This window comes from Fistularia commersonii, chromosome 14, assembly GCF_037954325.1.
Source record: "Fistularia commersonii isolate RoL2024-O1a breed Wild chromosome 14, RoL_Fcom_v1.0, whole genome shotgun sequence".
Lineage (NCBI taxonomy): Eukaryota > Metazoa > Chordata > Actinopteri > Syngnathiformes > Fistulariidae > Fistularia > Fistularia commersonii.
In genome coordinates this window covers 10442236-10456539 of record NC_141297.1, presented here as the reverse complement: position 1 = coordinate 10456539, position 14304 = coordinate 10442236, and the positions used below count along the sequence as shown (strand labels likewise).

Below are 14304 nucleotides of genomic sequence, written 5' to 3'. Positions count from 1 at the left end.
AATGTATGTATTTTTTTCCAATTCACTTGGTTTTATTATATCTTCTGTCTGCGTTTACTCTTACGCAGAAGTATCTTTTCATGTTTGTTTTCAGCTCCATTAGATCCTCATACAAACATTTTGCAGAGGCCTTTGCTTTGCATTGGTTTACAGCAACCTCTTTGCGTCCCCTCATACTTTGCAGTTTGTCTGACGACAACACTTAAGGTCCAGTTGGTCGACCAAAAAAAAAATACAGGAAACTGATTATTGTAACATGTTTTGTACTGTTTTTATTCTAGCTTGATGTAAGTTTTATTTCTATCATTATTTGCACAGTTTTTTGTATCTTGATGCAAGTTGTCCACACATCTTGAAACCGCTTGATTGTCTCTGTTTGACTATTGTTCATATATAAATTGGTTATACTATTTGTTCAATATTATGCCTTTAGACTCCTCACAACACATAGCACTTACGCTATAAGTAGACATGTAAGGTAAGCAGGGAATAGTTGGGAAGTCTTCAAACAAAACAATTGACACCAGGTTTTTATTTCAGTCCAAAGTATGATTATTAAGATTGATTGTAAGTAGCAATATCAGCTGGTTTTGCCCAAACCATGTACATTTTTTTACACCAACATCTTAAATTGCATAATGGCATCTGATGCAGGTTTATCTTGATTGTACTGGCAACAACTACAGAGTCGAGAATGCAAAATAAGAATAATTTTAACATTACAAAAATACAAAAGATTCACTAGATGCTTTTTTGGCCTTGGCATGAGCCAGTGCTCAAGCAGACACACCTTTATTAAGGCAACGCCAATGAAAGCAAATAAACTCTTCACTATATGATGTTCATTGGGCACTATGATCCAATGCAACTTCAATTAAATGCACTCACATGTAACAGGGATTGTACTTTCTACAATCAATGGGAGGAATCCATTTCAATGACAAATTTGGAGTATAGCTGTTTTTGTTTGTATGTATGTTATTACATTTTTTTAACTTAATAGTCATCATACACTTTTAACCTGCAATCCAGTTTGTATTCTAAAGGTAGTCATGAATGTATGAGCAAAATACATTTTATGGGTAAATAAATTAATTTCTTGAAGTTATTTTTTAGGCAGTATTGTACATGCCACTTATTGGCAGATAAAAGACTTGAGTTGTAATGTAGGGACATGCTACACTGTATTAGCACACATATACACATGCACAGACACACTCACACAAACACACACACACACATTTTGAAAGGGCTATTATGTGAAACCACTTCGTTTTGTGGTGAGGCGAAGCCTGTAAGATATCCTGGGGCTTCAGGCTCAAACCATATTTTCTTCTTAACATGACATTATAACTGGCCTGTGGCTTTTGTTCCCCGATGTTCTAGAAATCTACAAAAATGATGTTTTTCTCCCATTGTTTAAATTATTAAATGCTTGTAATCTAACTAAAATAGAGATTTGATAACCAATTAGAATTAATATGCTAACTCACACTACAATGATAAAAATTCAGTAAAATTGTCCTTTCTCAGCTGACCCACCTAAATGAATTAGATTCCTTACCCTTGCATTAAAAGTGTGTTCACCCATTATACAGTTTTAACATCAGCGCAATGACCTCAATACGGTTAAAGTGTATTCATGGTGCATTGACCTGTGTTCAGGCATACTGTAAAAGGATATAATAAACCAGAATGTGATAAAGCAGAAAATGTAGCCACAGGATATACAGTAGATATTAGTTGAGAGCAATATGCACATATGTTTAATGACCATTTTAGTAACAAGTGACATGTATCTGTACCTCATCACATGTACCTCTTCGCCAAGCACTACCCAGCTAATCATACTGAGCCCCTCCCCACAAAAAAAAAAGGATGAAATGATAGTATGTATGTATATGGTTCTGAGATGGCTATTTGGTTGAGTGGTCACTTGCGATTTCCAACTACTGGTACTTCGTATCTTCGGTGACTGAATTGCACTTGTAAGTCGCTTTGGATAAAAGCGTCTGCACAAATGACAGTAATGTAATGTAATGTAATGTATCTGCTCAATATTCGTTGTACATACTAGCATCCAATACATTCAAAAATGTGCTTTTACCATTTATATGTTTGAGAGACATATTGCATTTTGGCCAGCATGGTGGCACAGTGGTTGGTGTTTCTACACGAAGGTCCCTGGTTTGATTCCAACAAGGGGCCTTTCTGTGTGAGCTTTTCCTCAATTTCACAATCAAAAACATGACGTAGGTTAACTGGAGACCCTAAATGTCTCTCGTGTGAGTGAGAGAGTGAATGGCCTAATGTCTCTATATGTGATCCTGTGATCAACTGGTGACCATTCCGGAGTGTAACCCACCTCTTGCCTCGTGACAGAAGGCTCTCGGCCCCAACAGGCCCAACAGCACAACAATTGGTACAGATAGTGAATAAATATTGAATTTTCAACATAACTCTATCTCTTTGACAGCTTGCTTCCTTTGTGACAAAGACTCTTCTTTAAAGAAAATATCCTAATATAATTTAAATCAAATCATCACAATTTCATATATTCCTTCCTTTGAAAACCATAGAAAGTTGAAGTATAACACAAAAAAATGACAAGATTAACAAGATTCAAAATGATTACTATTAATCATTAATCAAAAGTAACAAAAACAGTATCTGCATTTTTGTCACTTTTTTTAAATTACTCCTGTATGTAGGTGATTTAAAAAAGACAAAATAAAATATAAATATCTGTAGCAGCTGTATAAATTGTGCTATATTCATTTTTGTATTACCCAGTAACAGTTGGAAAAGGATCCAGCAGCCTCCCGACCCTAAGTGCAGGATGAGCATTAAAGATGATGAATAATGAATAGTGAATGAACAGTATACTGCAGACAGGTGAATAGATAATGCACAATTTTCAATTTGTAAGCATACTTCTATGATAATTTTCGAATTCAGGACATTTTCCCTCCCAATATCTTTTTTTTTTAGCCACCAGAATTTAATTCTATTATCTTTTAAATCTTTTTTTTTCATCCACTGCTTGTATGTACAGCATTTGGGTACTTTCTGACAGTGATCAGTTTTAATCTGCATATAGCTAACAGAAGTGTTTCTTCTCCCAAGTGACCAAAAAAAAAACCAACGTGTTTTTTCCTTTTTTTTAAATGTCCCATTATCATAATTACAGATGTGAATATTCAGAAATAAGGAACGGCTGGATGTCTTTCAAACTTATGCATAAATTCTGGGAGTTACCTTTTGGGCAGTTTACCCATTTTCTCAAAGGGATCATTCAGCACATATTGAGGGACTTTGAAACATCTGTCATCTGCCATCAAACCTTACATGTTCTTAATTTCCAACATGCAGGGTATATGTGTCTTGTAGCTAATCAAACGAAATTAAATAAAACTTGTGCCAGAATCAAAATCATTCACCCATCCATCCAGCTCATCCGACCATTAACACTATCATGCCTCATCCTTCATTTACCCAGTAGAAATATTTGTCAATTTTTTTTCTCCTTTTCTCCAGTAAATCCCTGCTTTGCATTCAGTTAACCACATGCTCACATCAGAGAGTTGGCCAGTAAAATCTCTCAGCCATTGGAACAGTTTGATTGCTGAAGGGCATCTTGTGCTCCTGCCCTTTGGGTGTCATGCAAAAAAGTTTTTGTCATCATTCAAAGGTGACCCTGAAGCCAGCTTTGTGTGTGTGTGTGTGTGTGTGTGTGTGTGTGTGTGTGTGTGATTAACACATGCACATATTAGCATGCGCTTCAGCCAATAATTGTGGATCCAGCATTAAATTGAATGCCTATTCTAGAAAAAAGAATCATCCTGAGAAAACTAATACAAGAGAAGACTGAACAGAGAGTAGGAAAGAGGATAAATAAAGGGAAAGACAAAAGAGAAAATGGATAGAAGATCTTGTTTAAGACTGAAGTAGCAGAGTAAGAAGTCCCAAGATCGCTCTGGCCTGCATAGATATTATTCACTGAATGGACAAGAATACACTCTTGAGAGTATATGTACGAACATGCTCTCTCTCTTGCTCTCTCTTTCACTTTCTTATACACACACACCAAACATGCCCACAGATACATAAACACAAAAAAATTCTTAAAAAAACAAACAAACAAAAATTATGTGTAGACACTTTGTTTACACAAATCATTCTTTCATTAAAAAAAGGGTGTTCAAACGCAGATATAAAAAACTATATCATACCTGCAACATTACAAACACAGAAACAAACACATTAGGCATTCATGGGCTTATGTGTTTTTGGGCACATAATTAAACAAAAAGTCACATGAGGATTGAGGGAAACAGAAAAGTGGAGGAAGGAGAGGCATAGATGAAAAGACACCCATGAGATTTCAAAGGATTACAGGAAAGTGTTGAGGGTGAAAGAGAAGTGTCAGATCAGAGAGGAACAGGATGCTGAATATGAATAAACAGGCAAGGTTGGGAGAGAATGAGGAAAGGTAGAAGAGGGATGGGTAGAAAAATAACTAACAATGAAACAGAGGAGACGGATGAAGGAGGAAGAATAGATGAGAAGGGGAAAGGACAATAACCAAGAGTGAGGAGAGGGAGAGAAAAGTAGATTAAGCAATAAAATAAATGAGAAGGACTAATACTGTACATCATCCATCTATCCATCCATCCATCCAAGGATGGGCAGAGTAAAGGAAAGTAGGGACGGGTGGTTGCAGATAACACCGTACACACAAAGGAAGTAACAGCATTGCTCCAAGCTTGACTCTGACTGTTGTTTTACTATAATCTCATAACTGTCAAATCCCTGAGCAAAGAATGAGGTGGTGGAGGGAAGGTGGTGGTGTGGGGCTGTTAGGAGAGAGTCAAATGTTTTTGCAGTGCAGTGCAGGGGAAGCTGCATGAAAATTAGAAATCAATCCACATGTCTGGATGAACCAAACTGTATGTTGATTGAATGCATACACACACACACACACACATAGACACACACTCTCTTTTAATTGCTCACTTTTTCAGTGATTACACAGCATGCTGGCTGCATCAATGTACTTTGTCCTTTATTTGATTTGCAATCATTCATATTTCTGACAATTACTGGTTTAAAACGCCCTCGTCCCGTCACATGTGAGTTGATTCAGTCAGTGGTTTGGTTGTTTGCTAGTATTTTCCTCAGATTTATGTTTTAATTTTATTGTCTTCAATAGTATTGCATTTGTCACCTGATACACTCACTCATTTACCCATTTACTTTCTCACTTATTTTGTGCTGGCTTCTTTTTGCAGCCTGCTCCAGACCCAGTGCCAGGACCTCAGATATGGTACAAAGGATGGGGTGGAGGAGACTTCTGGGGAGTTATACTATAATTCAGGTAGTAATGATACTACCTATCAATACGTATAGAACAGCAATTGTGTCCAAGTCCATCCATCCATCCATTATCTACCACTTATCCTACTAGGGGTCAGAGTGGATGCTGGAGCCTGTCCCAGTTGCCATTGGGCGAGAGGCAGGTACATCCTGGACAGCCAACCGTAGGACCACAGACAACCATTCACTCTCTCCTTCACACATCCAGGCATATTTCCCAATTTTTCCAATTAACCTGCAGGCTAAAATGGCTTGAATCAATACTACAGTTGTATTTTTCAAAAATTTTGCACTAATATTTTGCACAAAAAATTGGCATTTTGTGAAATACCAGGATCCTTAATGTAGTCCGAGACTGCTGCCTTAAAACTGCAGTTTCTGCATGTGCCTTGTTTTCAAATACATCTCTGCCTTCTTTACACATTCCCTACTCTAGTTGGTGATATATTCTTTCAATAACATTCTTCCCCATTCTCTCCCTCATCATTCTCGAGCACATACTACCATTCATCCCTTCCATGTTCATCCCTTCAATGTTATCCCATTCTATTGGTCACGAACTTCACTTATTCTCTCATCATTCATTCAGCTCTGTCTTTGGTCTCCTGATGGGCCTGTCACTCTAATACACTCATACATCTAAGATTTCCGCAACTTGAATGTGTATTATCTGGTTGTCACCATCAAGGCCACTACAAAACCAGAGTAAATAGGTTAGCATGTCACACACACATTCCCAAGCCAGCATTCCTACATTAAAGATGTTTGACAGAATACAAACACACCACCAACCAGGTCTTCAAAGCAACCTTGTTGCTCAGTTTTTTGTTTGTCTCTTTTCCTATATTTACGCTCTGATGCTTTGATCACTGGTACCAAAGAGGGCTCTACATGGGCTTTCCGGACGTTTGTTTATTTAATTCATTATTTATTCATATTACTTACAGCCAAAGCTTCGAAAAGCTCACAAACAAATTTCGAAAACAATGTTCATTTTTATCAAAATGGCTCCTTGAAAAAAATCATCAACTAAAAGTAAGTCTGAAAAGTATTCACGGTTATATTACCCACATGGAAGTCGAGCGGATAAAGATTCCTAACAGCTACAAGTAAAAAAAATAAAAAGTAAAATAACGAAGTAAACAGTGTTTGAACAATTAAAGCACAACACTGGATCGTTAATCCATATCCAAGAGTTGCACCTTTACTTCTTTTGCGAAGCAACAAGAAGACTATTAGTCTCAAATCTCTGAGGGGATCTTCCAATTTAGCCAACAGACCAGCAAAATGTTCTTTACACTTCTTAGTCTCTAAAGTAAAAAGTAAAAGTATGCATAATTATGAGTTGATACGCTTGTACACTGTGTCTCATTTGTAAAATCTATGGCAATGTATGTCAAATTAAAAACATCTCACATTCCAGACTTTTTGGGGGAGTAAGATGTGAAACTGCAAAAACTAAAATGTATGCCTTTATGCATGTGCTACACAGTTAGATGGGGCATGGAATTAGGCTGGCATTCAGTGTAAAAGTAGCAAATTATTTTACATCTATATAAAAAATTTACTCTCAGGCATTTACTGTGAAGTATTTCTTTATCGCACTACTATTACTACAGTACTTTGTACCTGTCACTGCATGGTTTTGGGTGCCAGAAAAATTCAGTTGATCAAAGTTCTCTAAGATGCGGGGAATAAATATTTCCCGGATTTGTTTTTTTCTTTTTACATTTCTCTACATAGAAGTGTAGCTGCAATGCGTTCACCGTGGTAGTTAAAACTCTTATTGGCTCTGTCTTTTTGAACAGAGCTTATAACTTCTCTGCTGATCGCAGTTGCGTAGTTCTCATTGCGACTGATTGATACCACTTATGAATAATAAACATGCTTTTACCTGACTATTTAATTTGCATGTCATTTTAATCACTTCCATGTTTATCGGGGCCAGCTAACATCACTCACCTAGGACGTTACTTCACATGCTTTCAGATCACTTTACTTGATTAATTTAAGCTCTTCACTTCTTTCACAGAGGCATCCATGGAATTTCTCCCCTGAGCCTTCTTCTACAGTGACTAAGGTCGATACAGCAGATGTGTGAGGCACCGGTTTTGTTTTCTACGCTTGTTTTTCATTGTCTTTCATAAACTATTTCACTGAAAAGTAATGAAGTATTTTTGTTGTTTAAATTATACTTCTGTCCAACTATGAGATGCATAGTGAGGTACACCATCGCTATCATCCCCGCTTCATGCACACGACTCGGAAAAAATGGAAAAGTAACCATAGCCTTCTACTGTAAGTGTAACACTCATACAGAAGCCTGGAGAGTCACAGTTCTTATCTTCACAGTATTTGTCACAGCGGATGCACCTACAGGCAGTATCTAAACACACTACACATGACTCCAACTTCCCCGTCTTTCCACGCATTTTCATCACCATGCTCTCTTACCTGTGACGCTGATCAGCATGGGGGCCACCAGAGGCCTGTTATTATCTAGTTTCCGGCTCAGTCGGATCTCCCCACTGGTGTGATTCAGGAGCAGCAGGTGAAGCTCGTTCCCTCTTTCGATGGTGTAGTAAAGACGGTCAGACACGTCGGGATCGTGGGCAGGAACTTTCCCGATTACCCCGCTGGGAAAACTGTTTGACCGATTGGACACAAAGTTGTTAAAAATGATTTGGAAGTCCTGGAGCGTTGGCGGGTTGTCGTTCTGGTCCACCAATCGGATCCGCACAGTGGCCCGACTGACTAGAGGTGCTGACGTGGCCTGCACTACAATGATATATTCATTGCGGGCTTCATAGTCCAGATCAATGAGTGAAGTGAGTTCCCCTGAAAAGATGTCCATCTGGAAGATTTCAGGGATGTTACCCTCCACAATTTGGTACATGATCTGAGCATTGGCACCCTCATCCGGGTCTGTTGCTGTGATCTGGGCAACCACAGTGCCAACAGCACTGTTTTCTTTTACTAGGACCTCAAAGTCATCAGCGGGGAAGACGGGGGCATTGTCATTCACATCAAGAACAGTAACCTGAATATGGACAGGTGTTCGCTGAGGGGGCACACCCCGGTCTACAGCATAGGCGGTGAGCTCATAGAACGGTACGCTTTCACGGTCCAAGCGGCGAACAGTACGGACAATACCAGATGTTGGCTCAATTGTAAAGTCTCCATCTCCGTCCTCACCATTTTGGAAGGTGTACTGAACACGGCCATTGGCATGTGCGTCACGGTCGGTCGCTGAGATTTGGAGGACACTGGTAAAGGGAGGGGCATCTTCACTCACCGTTCCCTGATATCTCGGGGTGAGGAACTGAGGTGCGTTATCATTTACATCATTTACATTCACCTCAACGTAGGTGGTATCTGATTTCTGGGGTATGCCATTGTCTTTAGCGGTTATGGCCAAAGTATAGGTCATCTGGTCCTCGTAGTCGAGTTCTGCCTGAAGTGTTATAGCCCCTGTGGCAGGATCTATACGAAATTGGGGAATGTTGTCCTCAAGGAAATACGTGATCCGGGCATTTTCACCAACATCGTCATCTGTTGCACTGATAACAACCACAGTGCTTCCGGGTGGCCGATCCTCGTTGACACTAACAGAATAGTGAGCACTCTGGAAGACGGGCCGGTGTGTGTTGGCATCAGTGATGTTGATGTGCACCTGACAGGTGTCATGGAGTGTGCGGTCTGAAGCAGTGACTGTTAGGACGTAACGCCGCTCCTGTTTATAGTCCAATGGGAGAGCAAGGGAGAGAAGCCCGGCGCCTCCTGCGGTACTGATCGCGAAGCGGTTCCTTGTGTTCCCACCTGTTATCTGATAAGTCACAGCGCTGTTGACGTCACGGTCCACAGCAGTAACAGTTACGACACTGGTACCTACAACGGCATCTTCATTCAAGCGGGCATAATACTCCTTTTGGAGAAACTCAGGTCGGTTATCATTGACGTCCATTACTGTGATTGTAACACTTGCGGTCGCCGAAAGAGGAGGCATACCGTAATCCCTTGCCTCCACACCAAAGAAATAGTGCTCGACGGATTCTCTATCAAGCAGGGAGCTGACAGTGACCCATCCTGTCGCAGAATTTATGAGAAATGGAGTGTCTGAGCTGGTGCCAGTTAACCTGTATTCCCGTCGTGCATTATCACCAGAGTCGGTATCAATGGCTTGGATGTGAAGGATGGAGCTTCCAACAGGGGCGCTCTCAAGAACAGACGCTTGAAACGGTGTGGAAACAAAGATCGGAGGGTTGTCGTTGACATCTGTCACTTGCACACTGACAATGCCAGTGTTGTTGGAAAGAGGTGGTCTGCCATTGTCCTGAGCGCGAACACGGAGCGTGTACTCCCTCTCGGATTCATAATCTAAAGGTGCCACAACCTGGATTTCCCCAGTGACACTGTCAATGGAAAACTGTCCACGGCTGTTACCGCTGATGATATTATAGTGAACAGCAGCATTACTATCCTTGTCCTGGTCTGTGGCACTGACTCGGAGGATCTCAGAGTGAGGCCGTACATCCTCTTTCACCGCCACCACATATCGCTTTTCACTGAACTGTGGCACGTTGTCATTTTCATCCAGGACGGTGATGAAGACCTTAACTGTGGCAGAACGTGGCCCCGGTTCCTTCCCCTGGTCACTGGCCTCCACCTGGAGAGTGTAGTGCTCATTTGTTTCTCGGTCTACAGCTCCACGAGTCGTGATGAGGCCAGATCGTGGGTCAATTTCAAAAGCGGCTCTTGCCATTACAGCTGAGTCACCGACAAACCGGTAACGGATATTGGCATTTGTGGGGGAGTCTAAATCTGTGGCTCTCAGCTGTAAGATCGGATACCCCTCCTCTACATTCTCCCTGATAGTCTCTCTGTACTCGGTCTGTTCAAATATAGGAGAATGATCATTCCTGTCCGAAACAGTGATGGTCACCATTGTGGTGGCAGACAGGCGAGGGGAGCCGTGATCAGTTGCTGTGACCCGGAAGTGGTGCTGATCCATGTGTTCTCTGTCCAGAATCTGAGTGGAGGTGATTAAGCCCGATTCCGGGTGGATGTGGAAATAGTCCGACGATCGACTGTTCATCAGCGGAGCCATCGAGTAGCTCACTTTTCCTGCATCCCCGGGATCTGTGTCCAATGCAGACATGACTATGACGGAGGTTCCGGGTGGCTGGTTCTCAGCTATTTGCACAAGAAAGTTATACTGGGCGAAATGGGGGTGCCTGTTGGCTGCACGACGCGAGCGAGGCCATGGCATCGAATCCCTCCTTTCCTTTTCTCCCTGCAGGCTTTTGTCATCTGGCACCATTATCAGTTGTTCCAGGCTCCTCTCTCCCCTTGAACTGTGCCTTTCCTCCCTTCCAACCTCCCCCTCTACCTCCCTCTCACCCCCCTCTCCTCTCTCATAGCTTTCATCTGCTGGGCTCTCCTTTTTCCTCCCCTCGCTATCTAGCTGTGTGATGGTGGTGGTGGTTCTGCCCCTATCCTGACCCTTCCCTCCCTCTGCCTCTCTCTCCCCTGCTAGGGTCGGCTTTATCAGTCCCTTTTCGCGCTCCCCCTCCTCCTCCCCGCCCTGCTCCTCTCCCCCCGGTCCTCTCCCGCCCATCAGCCGCGCCTCTTTTTCTCCCTCCCCCGCCTGTAATTTTCCTCCCCCAACAGCAGCATCAGCAGACCCCTCCGAGGCTTCTCCCTGCGTCCCACCCTCCCTCTCCTTTTCTCCCTCGCCCCCCATCTGCCGACTTTCTGACTGCCTGACACCCTCGAGTTCCGACGCTTTTCGCGCACCGGATCCCATCTGCATACGCTCACCGTTCGCCCGCCCTGTGTCTGAACAGGAGGAGGACGCGCTCTCCTCGCAACCCGCGTGGAACCGCTCGCCCGGCGCGCTCTTCCACGGTGCGGGCCGCCGCGTATTTTCCACCTCCGATTCAAGAATATAATCGTGTATCTCCTCGCCCCCCTCCTGTTTATTGTTGTTGTTACTGTTGATGTTAAATATACTCAACGAGAACACGGTATGGGCGGGAGGGGGAGCTGTCCATTGTGCTGAAATCATGTCCGGCCGCGGAGAGCCTCCCCGCGACCCAGGCAGATTCGTTCGCGACCAAAAAGAGCGCAGTTCTGCTGTCGAGTCATCCGGTTTTGCGACAGACACGGCGGGGGATTTCACGGGAAACTTCTCAGCCGCGTAAACGCTCGGGTCGCCGGCGAGCATCGCCTCCGAAGTTGGTTGCACTTTCTCGGAGGAGTTGGCGCACTTCGATGGAGTTTTCTGAATTGTGTCGGGTTGAAAATCGGCCGCTTCTACTCTGTCGCGTTTTGGAAATTGGATGAGGGGATTCCTGTCAGCTGTCCCTCCCACTAGAGCTGAAAATTCGGGTAAATGTCTCTTGTCCACACACAAGCACCCAAGGGGAACGTCTCCGTTTTCCCCCCGGGTTCGGCTGCTCCGCCGCCCTGTTGGTGCTGATTTCCCCAGCCGGAGCTCATTATCTGCCCTACATATGAGCGTCAGGATCGGAAAAACCAAATCATTATCCGGATAATTAGATAAATTAATGTGCTTGTTGCCTAGGCTCCCCCATCCTCCCCCTCCTCCCACTCCCTCTTTCCTCCCATCTCTTCCCCTCACCTCCACCTGATACCACAATGCTTTTGATTCACGTGTATAAAGGTGTGTCCCGGTGCCGGGGTTGACCGCTGCCGGCGCGCTAAGTGTATGCTCTTCCTCCCCCTCTTCTTCCTCATCCTCTCCCGCATCCTCCGCGGTGTCCCTGCTCCAAATGCACTCGGGCAAACGGCCATCCTCACCCTCCTCCCTGCCGCCGATCGGGTCGATAAAGCTGTGCCTGCCCAAATGAGAACAATTACCAGCCCTCCCATCACCGCCCCGATCTCCGGGGTCGTGACTGGTCCCGTGACCTGCACGCAGCCGATTTTCGTCCCCAGAAGATTTACAAGTTGCACATATGAAACTGTAGTCCAGTTTCGCGACATTGGTGCAGTCTGGATTGCCGGTGAGGCGAGGTTTGATTCTGAAGGCGTGATCTGACGCCTCGCTGCGCGGTGAATTGTATCCAGGCGGGGGTTGGATGCAACAGGAGGGGACGGTTGACGACGGACCGGGGGAGGGGTGGGTACCGGTGATTTCACGGGGCCGCGGTGCATAGAGCTTCCTCACCTCACCGGCCCCCTCCCACGTCTCCCCACCTCTCCTCTCGCCACTTCCGGGTGCCCTGTGCAGGCCAGAGGCGCGCACAAAGGCTCCGCCGGCGCCACGTTTGGTGAGGTGTGGCACCCACGCCGGTCGTCGTTGCGCGCAGGTTCTAGTCCTTTGTACTGCCCGCTTTTTCCCGTTTTGAACCGGCGACGGTGTGAAAGTGGGTGAAGTGGGAGGTGAAACAACGCCCTTCCTCCTCATCCTCTCCCTCCCCACACCTACTCCATCGGAGCAGTCCCTAGAACCTGGGCGGGGAGGAGGAGGTGGTGCCGGCGGGCCGTCTCCGTTCTTCCAAAACGTCCCGACTCCTTTTAGTCTCTCCTGCCGTGTCCCTCTCTCCCCGGTCCGGTAACATCCCCACAGAGTCCCGCCGACATGCTGCACTCCACAGCATCCCTCGGTCCGTATCCGCTTTCCGGTCCACCTGCTGGGATGTAGATTCCGGCTGCCCCCCGGCGGCACCCTCAGCTCCTCGCGGTGCTGCTTCTGTAGCGGGCTCCCTTTACCAGCGTCTCGGTCGTAGAGACCCGGTGTCCATGGGTTCGGAGCCTCTCTTGGTGTCACCGTCCGCAGGGTGAGGGCGAACAAAGGGCCAAGGAGAAGCAGGTGGAGTACCAGAGGCGAGAGCAGGAGCGGGGTGAAGCCCGGTAGCGGTGCAGCCATTTAGTCTCTTCCTTTATCTGACTCTCCCCTTCTTTCTCCCTCTGCCTTTCTTTCTTTCTTTCCTTCTCACCTCGCTTCCCTCCTTCCCTTCCCTTACTTCTCTCTTTCTCTGTCTCTCTCTCTTCCCCCTCGTTCCGGCTAGGTGGCCAGTTCCAGGACCACCGGCACCGCCCGACACCTTCCCCCAGGCTCCCCCGTTGCTCCGTCGGCCTGGAGAGTTGGCATCTACCCGCAGTGGTCCGTGAGACTGGAGGTCTGAGCGTCAGGAGCGGCGCGGCAGCAGCAGCAGCAGCAGCAGCAGCATCTCTCCTCACTTACATTCACATCCAACATGGCTTACACACTGACTGCCTGGCTCACACTATCCTGCTGAGTGTGTGTGTATGTGAGTGAAGCCGGTAAGTGTGTGTGTGTGTGTGTGTGTACTCCCATAGCCCGGTGGTAGGCTATCCATCTACAGGCTCACAATCACGCTCTCCTCCTCTTTCCTTTTCCACCCTTCCCCCCATGGCTTGCATCTTTGCATCTCTCTCTCTCTCTTTCTCTCTCTCTCATAATGGTTGGCTCCGGTGAGCAGGCACAGCACCCACGGCAGCCATATCCACAACTGGAACAGGAGAAGGACAGAGCCCGGTCTCAAACAAATCACTATCTCATCTGAGGAATAATATCACCTTTTCATCCCCCCCCCCCCCCACATCCCCTGCAGCTTTGGCGCCCTGTGACAAAAGCGTCGAAAATAAATGAATGAATTGATTAAAAAAAAAAAAAAAAACATTCTGCCAATAAAATCATGACAACATTCCCATGTTTTACAGTTAAATACAATACAAGCATGCGATCATGCACGTAACTGCAAGACACCAAGTTCTGGAAACTTTGCTCAGGGAAAAAAAAAAAAACTATGATTTGTTTCAGACAAAATGTGTTACAAGCGCGTTTTCAGATAAGATACTATCTTTAAAAATAAAAATAACCTCGAGTTTGTTTGTTTTTTTTCCAGTAAAGTGATGTAATCTTTGTACCGTCAAGTG

At 44.9% G+C, this 14304-nt stretch overlaps 1 protein-coding gene across 1 annotated transcript in view; it reads right to left on the bottom strand.

Annotated features, from left to right (window-relative positions):
- celsr3 (cadherin, EGF LAG seven-pass G-type receptor 3) overlaps nt 1-13620 on the bottom strand; it is a 108056-nt gene extending 94436 nt beyond the window's left edge. The window contains exons 1-2 of the mRNA XM_086159992.1: nt 11309-13620; nt 7831-11182 (exon numbers count right to left, since the gene is read on the bottom strand). Coding sequence (XP_086016118.1) covers nt 7831-11182; nt 11309-13270 — 5314 coding nt within the window. The 5' untranslated portion in view covers nt 13271-13620. The remainder of the gene's footprint in view (nt 1-7830; nt 11183-11308) is intronic.
- Between the last annotated feature and the right edge of the window lie 684 nt (nt 13621-14304).